Source organism: Castor canadensis, chromosome 9, assembly GCF_047511655.1.
Source record: "Castor canadensis chromosome 9, mCasCan1.hap1v2, whole genome shotgun sequence".
In the NCBI taxonomy this organism is placed as follows: domain Eukaryota; kingdom Metazoa; phylum Chordata; class Mammalia; order Rodentia; family Castoridae; genus Castor; species Castor canadensis.
In genome coordinates this window covers 134,544,912-134,566,153 of record NC_133394.1, presented here as the reverse complement: position 1 = coordinate 134,566,153, position 21,242 = coordinate 134,544,912, and the positions used below count along the sequence as shown (strand labels likewise).

The following is a 21,242-nucleotide window of genomic DNA, read 5'->3' as shown; positions in this document are numbered from 1 at the left end:
GGGTATATCCCCAAGAGTGGTATTGCTGGATCAAATGGTAGATCGATGTCCAGCTTTTTAAGTAGCCTCCAAATTTTTTTCCACAGTGGTTATACTAGCTTGCATTCCCACCAACAGTGTAAGAGGGTTCCTTTTTCCCCGCGTCCTCGCCAACACCTGTTGTTGGTGGTGTTGCTGATGATGGCTATTCTAACAGGGGTGAGGTGGAATCTTAGTGTGGTTTTAATTTGCATTTCCTTTATTGCTAGAGATGGTGAGCATTTTTTCATGTGTTTTCTGGCCATTTGAATTTCTTCTTTTGAGAAAGTTCTGTTTAGTTCACCTGCCCATTTCTTTATTGGTTCATTAGTTTTGGGAGAATTTAGTTTTTTAAGTTCCCTGTATATTCTGGTTATCAGTCCTTTGTCTGATGTATAGTTGGCAAATATTTTCTCCCACTCTGTGGGTGTTCTCTTCAGTTTAGAGACCATTTCTTTTGATGAACAGAAGCTTTTTAGTTTTATGAGGTCCCATTTATCTATGCTATCTCTTAGTTGCTGTGCTGCTGGGGTTTCATTGAGAAAGTTCTTACCTATACCTACTAACTCCAGAGTATTTCCTACTCTTTCTTGTATCAACTTAACAGTTTGGGGTCTGATATTAAGATCCTTGATCCATTTTGAGTTAATCTTGGTATAGGGTGATATACATGGATCTAGTTTCAGTTTTTTGCAGACTGCTAACCAGTTTTCCCAGCAGTTTTTGTTGAAGAGGCTGCTATTTCTCCATCGTATATTTTTAGCTCCTTTGTCAAAGATAAGTTGCTTATAGTTGTGTGGCTTCATATCTGGATCCTCTATTCTGTCCCATTGGTCTTCATGTCTGTTTTTGTGCCAGTACCATGCTGTTTTTATTATTATTGCTTTGTAATATAGTTTGAAGTCAGGTATTGTGATACCTCCTGCATTGTTCTTTTGACTGAGTATTGCCTTGGCTATTCGTGGCCTCTTGTGTTTCCATATAAATTTAACAGTAGATTTTTCAATCTCTTTGATGAATGTCATTGGAATTTTGATGGGAATTGCATTAAACATGTAGATTACTTTGGGGAGTATAGACATTTTTACTATGTTGATTCTACCAATCCATGAGCATGGGAGATCTCTCCACTTTCTATAGTCTTCCTCAATCTCTTTCTTCAGAAGTGTATAGTTTTCCTTGTAGAGGTCTTTCACATCTTTTGTTAGGTTTACACCTAGGTATTTGATTTTTTTTGAGGCTATTATAAATGGAATTGTTTTCATACATTCTTTTTCCATTTGCTCATTGTTAGTGTATAGCAATGCTAATGATTTTTCTATGTTGATTTTATATCCTGCTACTTTGCTATAGCTATTGATGATGTCTAGAAGCTTCTGAGTAGAGTTTTTTGGGTCTTTAAGGTATAGGATCATGTCGTCTGCAAATAGGGATATTTTGACAGTTTCTTTACCTATTTGTATTCCTTTTATTCCTTCTTCTTGCCTAATTGCTCTGGCTAGGAATTCCAGTACTATGTTGAATAGGAGTGGAGATAGTGGGCATCCTTGTCTGGTTCCTGATTTTAGAGGGAATGGTTTTAATTTTTCTCCGTTAAGTATAATGCTGGCTGTAGGTTTGTCATATATAGCTTTTATAATGTTGAGGAACTTTCCTTCTATTCCTAGTTTTCTTAGAGCTTTTATCATGAAATGATGTTGGATCTTATCAAAGGCTTTTTCTGCATCTATTGAGATGATCAAGTGGTTTTTGTCTTTGCTTCTGTTAATGTGGTTTATTACGTTTATTGATTTTCGTATGTTGAACCACCCCTGCATCCCTGGGATGAAGCCTACCTGGTCGTGGTGAATAATCTTTTTGATGTGTTGTTGAATTCGATTTGCCGTTATTTTGTTGAGGATTTTTGCATCAATGTTCATTAAGGAGATTGGCCTATAGTTCTCCTTTTTGGAGGTGTCTTTGCCTGGTTTTGGGATAAGTGTAATAGTGGCTTCATAAAATGTGTTTGGCAGTTTTCCTTCCCTTTCTATTTCGTGGAACAGTTTAAGGAGGGTTGGTATCAGTTCTTCTTTAAAGGTCTGATAGAATTCAGCAGAGAATCCATCAGGTCCTGGACTTTTCTTTTTGGGGAGACTCTTGATTGCTGCTTCAATTTCATTTTGTGTTATAGGTCTATTCAGGTGATTAATTTCCTCTTGGCTCAGTTTTGGATGATCATATGTATCTAGAAATCTGTCCATTTCTTTTAGATTTTCAAATTTATTTGAATATAGGTTCTCAAAGTAGTCTCTGATGATTTCCTGGACTTCCATGGTGTTTGTTGTTATCTCCCCTTTTGCATTCCTGATTCTACTAATTTGGGTTTTTTCTCTCCTCATTTTAGTCAGGTTTGCCAGGGGTCTATCGATCTTGTTTATTTTTTCAAAGAACCAACTTTTTGTTTCATTAATTCTTTGTATGGTTTTTTCGGTTTCTATTTCGTTGATTTCAGCTCTTATTTTTATTATTTCTCTCCTTCTATTTGTTTTGGGATTTGCTTGTTCTTGTTTTTCTAGGAGTTTGAGATGTATCATTAGGTCATTGATTTGGGATCTTTCAATCTTTTTAATATATGCACTCATGGCTATAAACTTTCCTCTCAAGACTGCCTTAGCTGTGTCCCATAGGTTCCGGTAGGTTGTGTTTTCATTTTCATTGACTTCTAGGAACTTTTTAATTTCCTCTTTTATTGCATCGATGATCCATTCTTCATTAAGTAATGAGTTATTTAGTTTCCAGCTGTTTGCATGTTTTTTGTCTTTACTTTTGTTGTTGAGTTCTACTTTTACTGCATTGTGGTCAGATAGTATGCATGGTATTATTTCTATTTTCTTATATTTGCTGAGGCTTGCTTTGTGCCCTAGGATATGCTGTATTTTGGAGAAGGTTCCATGGGCTGCTGAGAAGAATGTATATTGTGTAGAGGTTGGATGAAATGTTCTGTAGACATCTACTAGGTCCACTTGATCTATTGCATATTTTAGATCTTGGATTTCTTTATTGAGTTTTTGTTTGGATGACCTATCTATTGATGATAATGGAGTGTTAAAGTCTCCCACAACCACTGTGTTGGCGTTTATATATGCTTTTAGGTCTTTCAGGGTATGTTTGATGAAATTGGGTGCGTTGACATTGGGTGCGTACAGATTGATGATTATTATTTCCTTTTGGTCTATTTCCCCTTTTATTAGTATGGAATGTCCTTCTTTATCTCGTTTGATCAATGTAGGTTTGAAGTCTACTTTGTCAGAGATAAGTATTGCTACTCCTGCTTGTTTTCGGGGGCCATTGGCTTGGTAAATCTTCTTCCAGCCTTTCATCCTAAGCATATGCTTATTTCTGTCGGTGAGATGAGTCTCCTGTAAGCAACAAATTGTTGGATCTTCTTTTTTAATCCATTTTGTCAAACGGTGTCTTTTGATGGGTGAATTAAGTCCATTAACATTAAGTGTTAGTACTGATAGGTATGTGGTGATTCCTGCCATTTAGTTATCTTAGTTGTTTGAAGGTTTGATTGTGTGTACCTAACTTGATGTTACTCTCTACTGTCTTGCTTTTTCTTATCCTGTGGTTTGGTGCTGCCTGCCTTTTCATGGTTAAGTTGGGTGTCACTTTCTGTGTGCAGGATCCCTTGCAGAATCTTTTGTAATGGTGGCTTTGTGGTCACATATTGTTTTAGTTTCTGCTTATCATGGAAGACTTTTATTGCTCCATCTATTTTGAATGATAGCTTTGCTGGGTAGAGTATCCTGGGGTTGAAGTTATTTTCATTCAGTGCCCGGAAGATCTCACCCCACGCTCGTCTTGCTTTTAATGTTTCTGTTGAGAAGTCTGCTGTGATTTTGATGGGTTTACCTTTGTATGTTACTTGTTTTTTCTCTCTTACAGCCTTCAATATTCTTTCCTTAGTTTCTGAACTTGTTGTTTTAATGATGATATGTCGTGGAGTAGTTCTATTTTGATCTGGTCTGTTTGGTGTCCTGGAGGCCTCTTGCATTTGTATGGGAATATCTTTCTCTAGATTTGGGAAATTTTCCGTTATTATTTTGTTGAATATATTACGCATTCCCTTCGCTTGCACCTCTTCTCCTTCTTCGATGCCCATGATTCTCAAGTTTGGTCTTTTGATGGAGTCGGTGAGTTCTTGCATTTTCTTTTCACAGGTCTTGAGTTGTTTAATTAGTAGTTCTTCAGTTTTTCCTTTAATTACCATTTCATCTTCAAGTTCTGAGATTCTGTCTTCTGTTTGTTCTATTCTGCTGGATTGGCCTTCCGTTTTGTTTTGCAGTTCTGTTTCGTTCTTTTTTCTGAGGTTTTCCATATCCTGGCTGTTTTCTTCTTTATTGTTGTCTATTTTTGTCCTGAGTTCATTTATCCATTTATTCATTGTGTTCTCTCTTTCATTTTGGTGTTTATACAGTGCTTCTATGGTTTCCTTTATTTCTTCTTTTGCTTTTTCAAATTCTCTATTTTTATTGTCTTGGAATTTCTTGAGTGTCTCCTGTACATTTTGGTTGACCCTATCCAGTATCATCTCTATAAAATTCTCATTGAGTACTTGTAGTATGTCTTCTTTTAAATTATTCTTGTAGGCTTCATTGGGTCCTTTGGCATAGTTTATCTTCATTTTGTTGGAGTCTGGCTCTGAGTTTCTGTTCTCTTCATTCCCCTCTGGTTCCTGTACTAATTTTTTGCTGTGGGGAAACTGGTTTCCTTGTTTTTTCTGTCTTCCTGTCATTGTCCTTGGTGTTGTTACTGTCCCTGTACTGTGTGTAATTAAGTATTTTCTAGCTTGTAATAATAACAATGGTAATATTGAGAATGGAAGAGTGAGCTGAGATGGAAAGCAAGAAGTTAAAGAAAAGGGGAAAACAAATATACAGACAAGAGGGAGAAAGCAGAACAAGGTATCAGACAAGAGAGTTTCAAAGGTATAAACAGGGAGTGTTAGTGTACTAATCGACAGTAAGCTGAACAGACAATAGAGTGACAGAGAGAGGATTGAAAATCAAAGATAAAAAAAATAAAAAATAAGTATATGAAAGTAATATCTATTTATAAAAATGAATTAAAATAAAATGGAAAATAGAAAATTAAAAAAAAACAAAAAAAACCAAAAACCCAAAAAACTTCCAAGTTTATATGCAATGCAATTTCAGTCTTAATAATTTGGATGTCCGTCTCAATCTCCAGTCCTGGAGTTGGTGCCTCAGATGTTGTTCTGTAGTTGTCTCATCAAAGGGGATGCATAAAGTAGAACAAAACTACACTCACACACACACAGAAGAAAAAAAAAAAAAAGCCCCACCAAGTGTCCCCAGTTCAAATGCAATATAGTTTCAGTAAGTTTTTCGGCTTGCAGGTGTAATTCGGTTGTTCTCTCATCAAAGGTAGGGAGAAAAAGAAAAAAAAAGCGTCTGGAGGCAGTTCTGAGAGTGGTATCTGCAACTGTGGCTTGCCTGCCTGCTGCTCTCAGCCTGTAGCTGGCGGCGTTATTTATGCAGATCTCTGGGGTGAGCTTAGCACTCACCTGGTCCCACAGGCTTTGTTTGCTCAGAGTTCTCCTGTGCGGGGGAGGGGGGCCTCTGCTACAGGCTTTTCCCTTTCCAAGCACTGGGAAAGGTGACACTGCCCCGCGTTGTCAGGCCTGCGTGTTTATTTACAGTTCACGTGGGAAGTGGGTCTTCCCTCCTCTCACAAGCTTCCCCGCTCCTGGCAGCTGGGCGCCCGGCTCCCGCCAGAGCCTCTCCGCCCGCCTGGCTCGTTTATTTACAGTCCCGGGAAGGATTCCCTTCTCCCAATCTTCAGCGCTCAGGGCGCCCCACCCTCTTTCCAGCGTGTCTTAACTGTTCTTATTGCTTAGTACTCAGTTTCTCTTTTTTTCCACGGTGGAGGTCAGTCTGTCCAGGGGGCTATGCTGCTCTGGCCCAGGCTTGTCTGTGGGGGAACTGCGGTACCGCGAAGCTCACCTGGTCCGCGTCTTCCCAAGCCGTATGGGCACCGGCCACTGGCGGCCCGGGGGCCTCCTCGGTTCTCCGTTTAACGTGAAGTGGAGATTCTCTGCGCCGGCTGGAGATGTGGAGGAGTCAAAGTTATGCCTTTTCTCGGTGATTATGCCTGCAAAGTGTGTCTCCAGCGTCTCTCCAAGATTTCACTATAGGAGGGTCGCTTTCTGCTTCCTACCTCTAGCCGCCATCTTGGAATTCTCTTCATGTTTGGTGTCTTGATAATGGTTTAAGCTAGACCTCATGGAATGGAACACTTAGATTTGTGCATTTTGTTTTGTGTAAATTTCACTTCAAAAAAGCAAGAAAATTCAACCAAAAATCTACTGAACTTTAGTTATTGATGCATGTGTGTTTGGAAATTTTTGTAATAAGCTGTAGGGGGAAAGAAATAATAAGCAAATAAATGAAATACAAAAATATCTTGGGGCACAGGAAAATTACAGGAATTAATAAAATCTAGTTTGTTGGAAAATAGTCATGCTCATTCATTTACATATTGTCTATGGCTGTTTTTGCTCTATGATGGAGTTAAGTAGTTGTAGTAGAAACCTTGTGACCTGCAAATCCTAAAAATATTTACTACCTGCCCTTTTACAGAAGGTTTTCCAACCCCAGCACTAAATTATTCATTTTTTAAGAACAACGACTGTGCTTTTTACCCTCAGCATCTAGCAAGTTCCCACCCACAGAACACTCTGAATAGATGTTTGTTGAACTAACTCTTTCCTTAACCATGGTCATACAAATTACTTCTTTGTGTTAGTCATGTTTTGTGCCTGTGACAAATGCCCAAGAGAAATCTTAAAAGGAGAAGAGTTTTATTTTGCCTCATACTTTCAGAGGTTTCAGTCCATATCAGCCAGCTCCATTGTTTCTACGCTACGGCAATGTAGAACACCATGGCAGAAGATGTGGAAAAGTAGGTTTGCTCATTTCACAGTGGACAGGAAGCAGAGAGAGGGACAAGACAGGGAGCAAGACATATGTTTCCAGTGACCTACTTTCTCTACTGAGCCATGCCTCCCAATAATGTCATCAAATTATGAGTCCATCAAAGGATTAATCCTTTAATTGGGTCAGAGCCCATCACTTCTCAAAAGCCCATCAGTTGGCAAGGGAAGTACATAATACATGAGTCTGCGGGGGGATATTTCCTGTATAAACCATAATAGCCCTCTACCAGTTAGTGTCTGCTTATCTCCCTATGTTTGTTCTCCATGGAACATCATGTTTATTTTGCTCTCTTTTCTCTTGGGCAGTTCCCTCCCCATTACATGAAAGCTACTTAGTATCTTAAGACAAGGGTGCCATTCTATCACATTCTGTATTACTTCATAATCTCTTACTCCTTCAGACTTTCTACTTTTTCTCCTCCAGAACTTTTGACTACTTTTGGGGGGAAAAATCACAAATTTCTGTGTTAATCATTAGTCTAAATTCACTTATTTAACTTTCAGTGGATTATTTTTGCTGTCCACTAGTGCTTTTTAAAAATTCTTTATTTAATATTTGCTTTCTATTTAGATTGTTTCAAGACTTTTCCATGTTTTCCCAATTCTACCCCTGTCTCACTCATTTTTAATATTGGTCAGTTTATTAAGAATATTCAGATTGTCTTAATTCAAGCTTCCACAGCTTCCCTCTTCTTTGACACCACATCTATTTTTGATCTGGTCCTCTATGATCAGCTGTCTACGGAACATTTTTTCTGTGAGATCAAACTCAATATACCTAAAACTGAGCTTACTGTACTTTTCTTAATATGAGCATCTCTTCCTGACCTTCTGATTGCTGTTAATACATCATTATTATAGTAATTTAGACTTTAATATCTTTTATCTCAGTTTTCTGTGTCCAAATAGTTACTTCATTCTATAAATGATTTTTGCTTGTAGTCTTACAGCTTTCTCTCTCTTTTCATTACCAAGGCTGTTACCATGATGTTGATGCATACGATGATGAGAATGCTTTTCCATTGTGTTTTAATTTACATCTTTGTCTTAGTATACTTACCAACTTTCGATCTCTCTCTTCCCCCTCAGCCTTACGTACTCTCAAAGGCAGATGAACACTTGCATTGTATCCCACTACCTTTTAATAAACCTTCAGTGACTTCCAGTTGCCTAACAAATGAAATCCCTACACCAAAGCTCAACATTTAAACATTTTTACTATCTGTCCCCACCTTCTCCTGCCATATTATAAATCTCTGCCATCTTCTAAATGCCCTATGTGGCCATCCAAATGAGTCATTTTGTCTTTCCCGCCTGCATCAGTAACACTTTGTTTTTTGTTTTCCTGTCTGGAAAGCCCTTTCTGCCTACTTTGCATTATGGAAGTCCCATCTGTTTTGTGAGGATCAGCTCAGACAGCATCTCTTCTCTGATGTTGTCAATACCCCTGTTGGAAGAGTTCTCTCCTTTTGAACTTTTACAGCTGTCTAGCATTTTATAGCCCTTATCACAAATTGCATTCTGTTACAGTAATTTCTATATACTTCTTTCTGACTTGTTGTATGCTTCTTCAAAGAATTAAGAATTTGAAAACGTTTTGTATACTTGTCACATCTTCACTTATAGTACACTGGCCTTTATATAGTAAGAACTTAGTAAATTTATATTGGATTGTTAGTATAAGAGTTTGCCATCTCTTCTTCCAATTTTAATATGTATTGATAAACACTTACTGAATACCTACTAAGTAGAATACACCATGCTGTGGAGATTCCAGAATAAATTAGATACAGATTCTGCCTTTAGGTAACTACATGCTTAGTAATTGAAATAAGATTTGGACACCAGTAGCTGAAATACCAGGTGGAAAGCGCTGATAAAAGATAGAAACCAGGAAATTTTGTATGAGCACTGAGAAGGACAGGGTACAGGTAACTTCTTAATGGGTTGTTCTTTGTTCTTCATAATAAAAAAGAACTTTAAAAAATTCAGTTAATATTTCTTTTCTTCTTTTTTTGATCCAGTGAACTATGGGCAGGAAATATTTTAGAGCTGTATCCTGAAAAAAACTCATCTCCTTTTTTTATTTTATTTATTTATTTATTTTACTCTTTTTTTTCTTTTATTATTCATATGTGCATGCAAGGCTTGGTTCATTTCTCCCCCCTGCCCCCACCCCCTCCCTCACCACCCACTCCACCCCCTCCCTCTCCCCCCCACCCCCTCAATACCCAGCAGAAACTATTTTTCCCTTATTTCTAATTTTGTTGTAGAGAGAGTATAAGCAATAATAGGAAGGAACAAGGGTTTTTGCTGGTTGAGATAAGGATCCTACTCCTTTTTTTAAATGAAAGTTTAATGAGTTATTGCTAACTTCACTTAGCTCTTGATTATATCTTCAGAATTGGGATATAAATCAGCTTTCTGCTGATTTATAGTCTAGATAGGGACTAAATTCTCTTCAGTAATGAGATTATAAAGCTCTTTGCTGAGGGATACTGAGAGGTGCATGCAGAAAAAGGGTTCATGAACAAATCATTTTGGGAATCTAAGCACACTATTTCTTTGTTCATGAATCGATGCATTTCATTTTTTAATAGAATGGATGTTTTAGAAGAGTTTTGCAAAGGTAGTACAGAGTTTTTATAGATTCCTTGTGGTTTCCTTTATTATTAACATTTTACATTAGCTTGATACATTTGTTATAATTCATGAGCCAATATTGATTGATATGTTGTTAGTAACTGAAGTCCATACCGTATTGAGATTTCCATAGTTTTAACCCATATCCTTCTTCCATTTCAGGATTCCATCCAACATTGGTTGTCATGTCTTCTTAGATTCTCTTAGACTTTCCTTGTTTTTGATGACCTTCACAGTTTTGATAAGTACTTGTCAGGTATTTTGTAGAATATTTCTTAGTTAGAATTTATCTAATGTTTTCCTCATGACTAGACTGGAATTGTAGTGTTTTTGGAGAAAGACCACAGATATAAAGTGTTATTTATATTCAGTACATTGATATCAGGATATGTACTATCAACATGATTTATCATTGTTGATGTTGACCTTGATCACCTGCCTGAGCAAATATTTGTAAATTTTTTCCACTGCAGTGTTAATCCCTTTCCCCTCTTTCCACACTGTACTCATTGAAAGTCACGTAGTAGCCCACACTTAAGGAATAGCTATTTTTGCTCCCTCCTTGAGGGAACTTCTTCTGTGTATGGAAGAGTTGTCTCTTTCCCCCATCTGTTTGTTCAGTCATTTATTTATATAACTATAGATCATGGACAGTCTCTCTCTCTCTCTCTCTCTCTCTCTCTCTCTCTCTCTCTCTCTCTCTCTCTTTGTGTGTGTGTGTGTGTTTGTGTGTGTGTGTTGGGGATTGATCCCAGACCCTTTGGTATGATAGACAAGTGATCTACCACTGAGCTGCATCCCCACCCTGGCCTCATACATATTTATATTATACTTGGAGTTTTTACCCAGTACTCCCTCATTTTGTTGCTCATAATTTTATTTTGGCATGTAAAAACAGGCTCAAAGAAATTCTGCAATAAAGAAAGCTGTTCAGTTTTTTTTTTACCCACTGTTATTTAAGCTTATATGATCATGAATTCCTAGTTCCGTATAAAATACTTTGCTGTACTTTTCAAAGAAAGCAGTATTTGAATAGACTAAGAATATACAGTATGTTTTTAAATACATGAAGTTTTCTTGTGGATTAGTACCAGAAACCACATAGAGCTCTGATTATGTGCTAGGTATCATTTTATGCTTTAGATATCTACTTATGTAGTATTCATGACAACTCTATGAAGTGACCCACATAGGTCTAACTTCAGAAAAGTTGGTGATGGTGGAGCTGGGATTTGACCTGGACAGTCTGGCTCCAGAATCTATACTTTCTGATGACATTCATTCTGTTCCTCTGTCTAGTGCAGGAATACTTAGAGAAATTCAAGATATAACATGTGGTTGAATTTACCCTGTTAATCTACTAATCTTAACAAAGTAAGAATCTAGCTTTACATTATTTCAGTTCTCACTCCCTTCTTATAATTGATTTTTTTCTTCCTTTTGAACAGCTTTTTTTTTTCTTCATGGTCCTAGGGTTTGAATTCAGGGCCTTATGATTGCTAGGGATGTGCTTTATTACTTGAACCACTCCACCAGTGATTTTTCTTCCTTTTGTATTGTAGCCTCATTTCTTAAAACTTCCAAGACTTTTGGGGTAGAACTGAAATTCCTTACTATTCCTCACAAGGCTATGAAGATCTTGCCTTCTTTACTGTTCCAGGGTCATGTCTTGCCTTCTCCTACTATTGGTCCCCTCTTCCCATCTGACCTGCTTCTGACACACGTGTATATTCTCTCCCTCAAAAATTCTACTTGACTTTCATTTTCTCCAGCAGAATGTTTGCTTATGCCATTGCTTCGAACTGGAACTGCTCCCCCACCAATCCCATATATTTCCACTAACTTGCCCATCGTTTAGGCTATCAGCAGGGTGACAGTTTCTTTAGGAGAGCTCAATGACCCCCTAGAGCTCAGATACTTAGGTAGTTCTCCTATGTTTCCCATCTTCCACATAGAAAACACCCTGTTCTTCCATACCATGATATTTGAGTTGTCTATATGGTCACCTGGATTCTGTAGTCTCTGAGACATTTAGTGTCTCTCCTCTTACCATGGCACAGTGCCTGGCCCATGGTTGGTGCTCTGTAGATACTCTTTTTTTTAATTTATTTTATCTTATTTACTTATTATTATTATTATTATTTTTGTTTTGTTTTGTTTTCTCCTTTTATCATTTTTATGTTTATTTACATGTGTATACATTATTTGTGCCACCTCCCCATTCTCCATCCCTGCTTCTGCCCTCTTTTTCTCCAGTTATGTTGAAGAGAAAACATAGGAGATAATAAGAAAGACATATCGTTTTTGCTAGTTTGCATTTCCTTTATTGCTAGAGATGGTGAGCATTTTTTTTTTCATGTGTTTTTTTGGCCATTTGAATTTCTTCTTTTGAGAAAGTTCTGTTTAGTTCACTTGCCCGTTTCTTTATTGGTTCATTAATTTTGGGAGAATTTAGTTTTTTAAGTTCCCTATATATTCTGGTTATCAGTCCTTTGTCTGATGTGTAGCTGGCAAATATTTTCTCCCACTCTGTGGGTGTTCTCTTCAGTTTAGAGACCATTTCTTTTGATGAACAGAAGCTTTTTAGTTTTATGAAGTCCCATTTATCTATGCTGTCTCTTAGTTGCTGTGCTGCTGGGGTTCCATTGAGAAAGTTCTTACCTATACCTAACTAATTCCAGAGTATTTCCTACTCTTTCCTGTATCAACTTTAGGGTTTGTGGTCTGATATTAAGATCCTTGATCCATTTTGAGTTAATACTGGCATAGGGTGATATACATGGATCTAGTTTCAGTTTTTTGCAGACTGCTAACCAGTTTTCCCAGCAGTTTTTGTTGAAGAGGCTGCTTTTTCTCCATCGTATATTTTTAGCGCCTTTGTCAAAGACAAGTTGGTTATAGTTGTGTGGCTTCATATCTGGGTCCTCTATTCTGTCCCATTGGTCTTCATGTCTGTTTTTGTGCCAGTACCATGCTGTTTTTATTGTTATTGCTTTGTAATATAGTTTGAAGTCAGGTATTGTGATACCTCCAGCATTGTTCTTTTGACTGAGTATTGCCTTGGCTATTCGTGGCCTCTTGTGTTTCCATATAAATTTAACAGTAGATTTTTCAATCTCTTTAATGAATGTCATTGGAATTTTGATGGGAATTGCATTAAACATGTAGATTACTTTGGGGAGTATAGACATTTTTACTATGTTGAGTCTACCAATCCGTGAGCATGGGAGATCTCTCCACTTTCTATAGTCTTCCTCAGTCTCTTTCTTCAGAAGTTTATAGTTTTCTTTGTAAAGGTTGTTCACATCCTTTATTAGGCTTACACCTAGGTATTTGATTTTTTTTTAAGGCTATTGCAAACGGTGCCCTTTGATGGGGGAATTAAGTCCATTAACATTAAGTGTTAGTACTGATAGGTATGTGGTGATTCCTGTCATTTAGTTGTCTTAGTTGTTTGAAGGTTTGATTGTGTGTACCTAAGTTGAGGTTACTCTCTACTTTCTTGCTTTTTCTTTTCCTGTAGTTTGGTGCTGCCTGTCCTTTTATGGTTATGTTGGATTTCACTTTTTGTGTGCAGAATCCCTTGAGGAATCTTTCGTAGTGGTGGCTTTGTGGTCACATATTGTTTTAGTTTCTGCTTATCATGGAAGACTTTTATTGCTCCATCTATTTTGAATGATAGTTTTGCTGGGTAGAGTATCCTGGGGTTGAAGTTATTTTCATTCAGTGCCCGGAAGATCTTTCCCCATGCTCTTCTTGCTTTTAATGTTTCTGTTGAGTAGTCTGCAGAAACATTAATTTTGATGGGTTTACCTTTGTATGTTATTTGTTTCTTCTCTCTTACAGCCTTCAATATTCTTTCCCTAGTTTCTGTACTTGTTGTTTTAATGATGATATGCCATGGGGTAGTTCTATTTTGATCTGGTCTGTTTGGTGTCCTGGAGACCTCTTGCATCTGTATGGGAATATCTTTCTCTAGATTTGGGAAATTTTCTGTTATTATTTTGTTGAGTATATTACGCATTCCCTTCGCTTGCATCTCTTCTCCTACTTCAATGCCTATGATTCTCAGGTTTGGTCTTTTTATGGAGTCGGTGAGTTCTTGCATTTTCTTTTCACAGTCTTGAGTTGTTTAATTAATAGTTCTTCGGTTTTTCCTTTAATTACCATTTCATCTTCAAGTTCTGAGATTCTGTCTTCTGTTTGTTCTATTCTGCTGGATTGGCCTTCCATTTTGTTTTGCAGTTCTGTTTCGTTCTTTTTTCTGAGGTTTTCCATATCCTGGGTGGTTTCCTCTTTAATGTTGTCTCTTTTTGTCCTGAGTTCTTTTATCTCTTTATTAATCGTGTTCTGTGTTTCACTTTGGTGTTTATACAGTGCTTCTATGGCTTCCTTTTTCTTTTGCTTTTTCAAATTCTCTATTTTTGTTGTCTTGGAATTTCTTGAGTGTCTGCTGTACATTTTGGTTGACCATATCCAACCAAAATGGGTACATGATAGCCAGTATCATCTCTATAAAATTCTAATTGAGTACCTGTAGTATTTCTTCTTTTAGATTATTCTTGTGGGCTTCATTGGGTTCTTTGGCATAGTTTATCTTCTTTATGTTGGAGCCCGGGTCTGAATATCTGTTTTCTTCATTTCCCTCTGGTTCCTGTACTAATTTTTTGCTGTGGGGAAACTGGTTTCCCTGTTTTTTTTGTCTTCCCATCATTGCCTTTGGTGTTGTTACTGTCTCTGTACTGTGTGCAGTTAAGTATTTTCTGGCTTGTAATAATAGCACTAGTGATACTTAGAATGGAATGGTGAGAGGAGATGGAAAGCAAAGAAGTTAGAGGAAAAGGGAAAAACAGATAAACAAGTAGAAAAAACAAAACAAAGAAACAAAAAAAGTTTCAAAGATATAAACAGGGAGAGACAGTGTATGAATCAATCGTAAGCAGAAAAGGCATTAGAGAGACAGAGAGAGGATTGAAAATAAAAAAATAAAAATAAAAAATAAATAAATGAAAAAATATATATATATATAAATCTCCAAGTTCAAATGCAATAAAGTTTCAGTCTTAATAATTTTGGTGTTCATCCCTCAGCCTCCAATCTGGAGATGGTGCCTCAGATGTGGTTCTATAATTGTCTCATCAAAGGGGAAAAATAAAATAAAACAAAACTGCACAAAACAAAACAAAACAAAAAACCCACAAAATGTCCCAAGTTCAAATGCAATACAGTTTCAGTAAGTTTTTCAGCATGCAGGTGTAATTCGGTTGTTTTCTCATCAAAGGTAGGGAGAGAAAAAAAAAAAGAGTCTGGAGACAGTTCTGAGAATGGTATCTGTGGCTGTGGCTTGCCTGCCCACTGCTGTCAGCCTGCTGTTGCTGGCGGCGTTATTTATGCAGATCTCAGGGGTGAGCTTAGCACTCACCTGGCCCCGCAGGTTTTCTTTACTCAGAGTTCTCCTGTGCGTGAGCCTCTGCTACAAACATTCCCCTTTCCAAGCACACTGGGGGAGGTGACACTGCATCCACTTTCTCAGGTGAGCATGTTTATTTACGCTCACATGGGAGGTGGGTCTTCCCCCCTCTCCTGTGGAGTTTTCCTCCCTCCGCCACTCTCACAAGCTTTCCCGCTCCTGGTCCCTGGGCGTGTGCTGCCGCTCCTGCCTTCTCTGTCCCAGCTTGTTTATTTACAGTTCTGTGAGGGATTCCCCTCCCCCCTCTTCGGCACTCAGGGCGCCCTGCTCTCTTTGCTATGTGTCTTTATTGTTCTTATTGCTTATTAGTCAGTTTCTCTTTTTTTCCATGTGTGGGGGTCGGTCTGTCCAGGGGGCTATGCTGCCCTGGCCCAGGCTTGTCTGTGGGAGTACCCTGTACTGCTTAGCTCACCTTGTGGTCCGCTCTTCCCAAGCTGTGTGGGCACCGGCGGCCCAGGGGCCCTCCTGGTTCTCGGTTTAACGTGAAGTGGAGATGCTTTGCATAGGCTGGAGGTGTGGAGGGGTCAAAGTTTTGCCTGCAAGGTGTGTCTCCAGCGTCTCTCCAAGATTTTACTTTAGGAGACATGCTTTCTGCTTCCTCCCTCTAGCCGTCATCTTGGAATCTCCTCGTAGAATTTTTAAAGGTATTATTTTTGAAACTGTATTAATGAAGTAGTATTATCATCATCAATAATAAATAGTGGTATTTAATAAGGCAAACTTTATATATTTTACATATATTTCTATAGATGAATTTTTCTGTTCATTCACTGCTTATAGCATTATATTTTATAAAGTTTAAATACTTCAACATTATTTAGAATAGGAATCTGTTCAATTATTGAGTATCTCATATATACTAAAGAAAGTATGCTATGTGCCATGATATAAGTGAAGGACAGGCTGTTAGGCACCCAGTGCTTTCTAGGGATGGGGACCAGGTGAGAGAAGACTTCAGGAGAAATGACAGGTAAGCTGATATTAAGGTGCAAATAAGATTTACTTAGCTAAAGTAGGAATAAGCATGTTGGAGTAGAGCATAAAAGCAATTTCCAAATAAAGAGACTTATTAATATATTAAATATGTATATTAGCTATGGATAATGATAGCTGTCATAAAAGCTGTTGATTATCGAATTACTGTTATTATTACCATTATTTTGCCACTGTTCAAAGCAATTTACATGTGTTACAATCTTCAATGTTTACTGTAATCACATATTATTCCACTTTCATTGACTGACTAGAACTGTCTTTTATGAGTAATGTAATCTGTAGTTCCCTCCTTTTCTCCTCATTATATCAGAAGTTTAGAACTTTGCTATTATTTTATTTTGATTTCAAAGTAAATGAAATGGCCTATAGGCATATTTTAGCAAAATGATGAAAAGTACTATGTCTTGTTAGGTTGGCATTGATAAGAATAGTATATTAGAATATGGTATATATTATATATGGCTAATCATATCAATGACTATTAAAATTAATTTATAATTTCCAGCTTACAAGAAATAGATGGGTTAGAGAAGGTAATCAATACTGTGAAAAAAAAAAAACAGTAAACAAATCCAGATTCTGACACATTCTAAGAGAGAACAGGCCTGGAGTCTTTAAGAGTTAATATAAAAAAAAAGTTAATATCACAAAATTGAAAAAGAGAGACTCTAGATTAAATGACATTGAAAGAGACATAACAATCAAATGTAATGCATGAATTTAAAATGGGTATTAGATTTTAAAAACTATAAAAGGCATTTTGAGGATAATTGGAAATTTTTGAATATGTGCTAAATATCAGACAACATTATGAAGTATCATTAATTTTCTAGTGTGATAATATATTGTGATATGTAATGAAAGGTTTTTATTCTAAGAATAGTTATGCTGAAATATATTTAAGGGTCAAATGCCATGTTTGAAAAATTATAATAAGATAAGATCTGTAGTATTCTGTTTATAAAAGATGGGATTTTTAAAAATGGGATTCATAAGTATTAAATATTTAATATACTTTAATTTACCTTTTCATTTTCTGCTATTTTTCCTTATATGGTTATTACCAAATGACTTGACATTTTTTCATCTATCCTCATTTCCATCCTCAACTATAATGTCAGTTGTGTTAGTTTTCCATCACTATAACTAAAAACCTCAGGTAATTAACTTATAAAGAGAAAAGGTTTATTTTGCTTCACAGTTTTAGAGATTTCAGTCCATGATTGGGCAGACTCAGTACTTTTAGGCCTCTGGTGGGGTGCTGAATGACAATGGCAGGGACCGTGTGACAGAGTAAAACTGCTCATCTTATGGCCAGTAAGGAAAAGAGAGAAAGATTGTGGGCTAGGGCCCCACAGTCTCTTCAAGGGCATCCTCTCAAAGACTTAAGCAACTCCCACTTGGCCTTACCTCCCTTTGGTACCATCTCCCAGTTGTGTGACACTAGGGACCAAGTCTTTAATACATGGGCCTTTGAGGGACAGTCAGTATCCAGACTATAGTGCTGCTTAATTTACAGCACTAAGGATAGTATATGGCACAGCATAGATTGTAATTAATATTGGCTGAGTGAACTAATGGATTAGAATAATCAACCCCAGCCAGCCTTACCTATATACCACATAATAACTTTAATAGTTTTTGATTAGTTTCCATATTGTTAATGAGAAACAATAATGAAATTTTCTTTTTGTTTCAGGGAAGTTGGGAAAAAAGAATTTTGAAGAGTCTAAATAGTATGTGCACTGAGCTGAGTATCCCATTGGCACGAAAGGTACTTTCAACATTTTTCTGCTTATGTATTTTATTGCAAATTAACTGCTAAAAAGTGTCATAAAGTTACATAACTATTAGGCAAATTATTTCTTTTTTACTAATATGTCAGCTTGTTTTAGAATAGTCAATTATATGGGTGTAGTCTATACATATTTTTGCTGTGTATGTTTTCATGCTTGTTGTTATGAACGTTTAGACCATAAGCAGAAACACAGAATCTGTAGTACAGATTATTTAGGTATTTGGCTGCAAAGATTGTGAGTAGTCTCCTTATATTTTGACTAATTTAGTATAGTAGCCCTATTCTTTGAATTGGAAGTACAGTTGGGTAACATAATGATCTTGTAATGGTCGACATCATACCATCCTTCAGCACTAATAGAAAGAATGAAAAAAGTAAGTGTCCTCTGCAGAACTAAAATTCTATTTAGATCTGATATTCAACATTTATCTTTCACTCTGAGGGGGGTGAGAAGGGAGAGAAGGAAGAGAAGAACAGTCACAGGAAAGATGGCATCTATTCTATACAGCTGCTCACAGGCTGGAGGGAACAAGCTTCCACTCTCTTCCTTCTTCCTAACTGAACTGCTGTTGAAGATATATACTTTTGATAATAGCCAAGGACAAGCCACTGAAGGCATCAGAAGGATGCTGTAAAAAGAAAAAGAATACATTAAATGAAAACTGTCTAAATATGTAGTGTCTTTCATATAGGTAGATGATGCTACTGACTCACAGTCACACTCTCTTAGCCAGCTCCCCGGCGATGCATTTCTGAGATTGCTGGATGGGGTAAGAGATGTAGTATGGGGCTGAGGAGCAGCTTTTATTTGTAAACTTCCTGGCCAGTACAGATCACTTACCTTCTTTTCTTAGATTTATTAGCACCATACTAACTAAGTCTTTGAGAGTAGATATAATGTAATAATTAAATAATTAATTTAAATGCAAGTCTAGAAAAATAGTCATGTTTAATGATATTTTACTTTATGTTATGACAGTTTATTTAAACTTTTAAATAAGTTATTGATTCTTGTTTTTAAACTGTATTGCTAAGTTACAAAAGTGAAACCATTTTAAAAAATAATGTTTTTCAGAGGCCAGTTGTAGAACAGAAAGAACTTCTCAATAAATGGAACGAAATGGGAACCGATGAACCAGGTGCATAAACTTTCTTCAAAATGGAGTAGTGGGAAAAGAATTGAATTTTTAGTTAGGGATTCAAAATAGCATAGCTAATAATTCTTTTGGAAGGATTGCAATTTTTCCTCTCCACTGATTTCCTATCATCTGATTTACTTGCTTAAAATTCTCCTTTGCAATTTAAGAATTCCTAGCTTTGCTGGGTGTTGGTGGCTCATGCCTGTAATTCTAGCTGCTTGGGAGGCTGAGATTGGGAGGATTTCGGTTCAAGCCACCCAGAGCAGAGAGTTTACAATATCCTATCTCCCCCAGTAGCTGGGCACAGTGTCGTGGGCTTGTCATTCCAAGCTATGCAAGCTGAGATTGGAAAAATTGCAGTTCTAGGACAGCTTAGGCAAAAATGTTCATGAGACCCTATCTCAGTTGAAGAAAACTGGGCTTATTTGTCATCACATCTACAGCAGGAAGTTTAAAATAGGAGGATCACAGTCCAGACTGGCCTAGACAAAAAGCAATTCCCTATCTCCAAAATAGCCAGAGCTAAAAAGGATGGAGGTGTGGTTCAGGTGCTCAAGCAGTCCAGGAGGACTAGGATCACAGTCCAGGCTGGCCTAGACAAAAAGCAATTCCCTATCTCCAAAATAGCCAGAGCTAAAAGGAATGGAGGTGTGAGTCAAGTGCTCAAGCACTTGTGAGGTCTTAAGTTCAAACCCCAGTACTGCCAAAAAGAGAATTCCTAGCTTTGATCTATGCTCTTCATTACTTTAAGAGTATTAAATAATTTTAAAACATTTTAATAAGAGAGTAAATAAAATTTATTCAGTGAATCCCTGATACTCATCTTTTAAAGAAGATAAAATTTTTGCAAGGTTAATTACATTGAGATGTTAATGGTAGATTAAATAATGAAAAATAAGTTTAAGGCTTTAGAATGTTTTTAAGAATTTATGTTGGTTCATTTAAAATTTAAAATCTATGATTGATAATCAGTTCTTGTGAAATTCAAGCTGACTGCCTCTCATGATAGGGAAAATGTGATGGAGACTTCTAAAAATTAAACGATAGCTTCACATTTCTGGCTGTAAGCTGAGAATCACTTATACAGAATTATTCTCCTATTATCACTTCATTCACTAACATAAAATACTGTTTGTCTTAATTTTTGTATTCCATAAATATTTTGCTATTTCTCCTTATCATTGGACCCATCTAGAAAATGAATAGTGATGGTTGAAAGTTACAAATGCATAGCCATAGGCTGGACATTTGCTGAAGAAATGTATATGATTGTTTTAGATTGTGAGTTTCTAAAACTAAGATTGATCTGTGTGTATATATATATATTTTTTTCACTGAAAAAGAATTAAATACATGCTTTGCCAATGACTGTAGAGAAATCCCTCTTCCTTTTTCCCCTCAAAATAAAGGCTTCCTTACTAGCATAAAATAACTAACTAAAATAAAATAAAATTTAAAATCTAATGAATTTTATAAATGTGTAATGAGTAACAACTGTATTTCATTTACTATGATAATTAGATAATGCCTATAATTGTCCAGTCAGACATGTATATACCCCCTCTTCCCTCCTTTACCACTGCTTAAAAAACAGTGTGGGGACTAGACAAGAAACAAGTGCCCAATAGAGAAAGTAGTGTGCAACTGAAATTCAAAGAGGGGAACAGTTTAAAATAGATAGAGGCATTCACTAAGAATGCATTGTTTATAGTCTTAAGTATTTTGAAATTTCTCATATAGAACTTAAATTATATTGACATTGTTTTGTCAGCTCAGTCAAATAATTTATTATAATTTATGAATAGACACTCCGAATTTTTTCTATAATATATTATCTAGACTGTCAAGGGGAGAGACTCTTCATTTTTGTGTTCTTAATACATACAATGTATGACAAATAATTGATACTCAGCAAATACTTGAATTCATGTACCTTCACAGAAATACAGGAAAGAAATATTAAAACTAATTGTTAATAACTTCATATAGTATATTAACTGAAATTTTGTTTAAATCTTCCTTATTTTAGACTTAAGCCTTTTTCGACCTGTTTATGCACCTAAGGATTTTCTTGAGGTAAGTTCTGTTGCTTAAATGTACCTATATTAATGAAAGAATAATGTGAGAGAAATGATGAAGTAAGAACATCCCCAGGCAAAAGGATCACCATGTGAAGAG

The 21,242-nt window shown here is 36.5% G+C and overlaps 1 protein-coding gene across 4 annotated transcripts in view; it reads left to right on the top strand.

The window, feature by feature from the left end:
* The window catches only part of Tbc1d19 (TBC1 domain family member 19), a 151,079-nt gene that overhangs the window by 29,331 nt on the left and 100,506 nt on the right, over window positions 1–21,242 (top strand). For all 4 annotated transcript variants that reach the window (XM_074042503.1, XM_074042504.1, XM_074042505.1 and 1 more), the window contains exons 5-7: window positions 17,827–17,901; window positions 19,001–19,064; window positions 21,094–21,140. In XM_074042503.1, coding sequence (XP_073898604.1) covers window positions 17,827–17,901; window positions 19,001–19,064; window positions 21,094–21,140 — 186 coding nt within the window. The remainder of the gene's footprint in view (window positions 1–17,826; window positions 17,902–19,000; window positions 19,065–21,093; window positions 21,141–21,242) is intronic.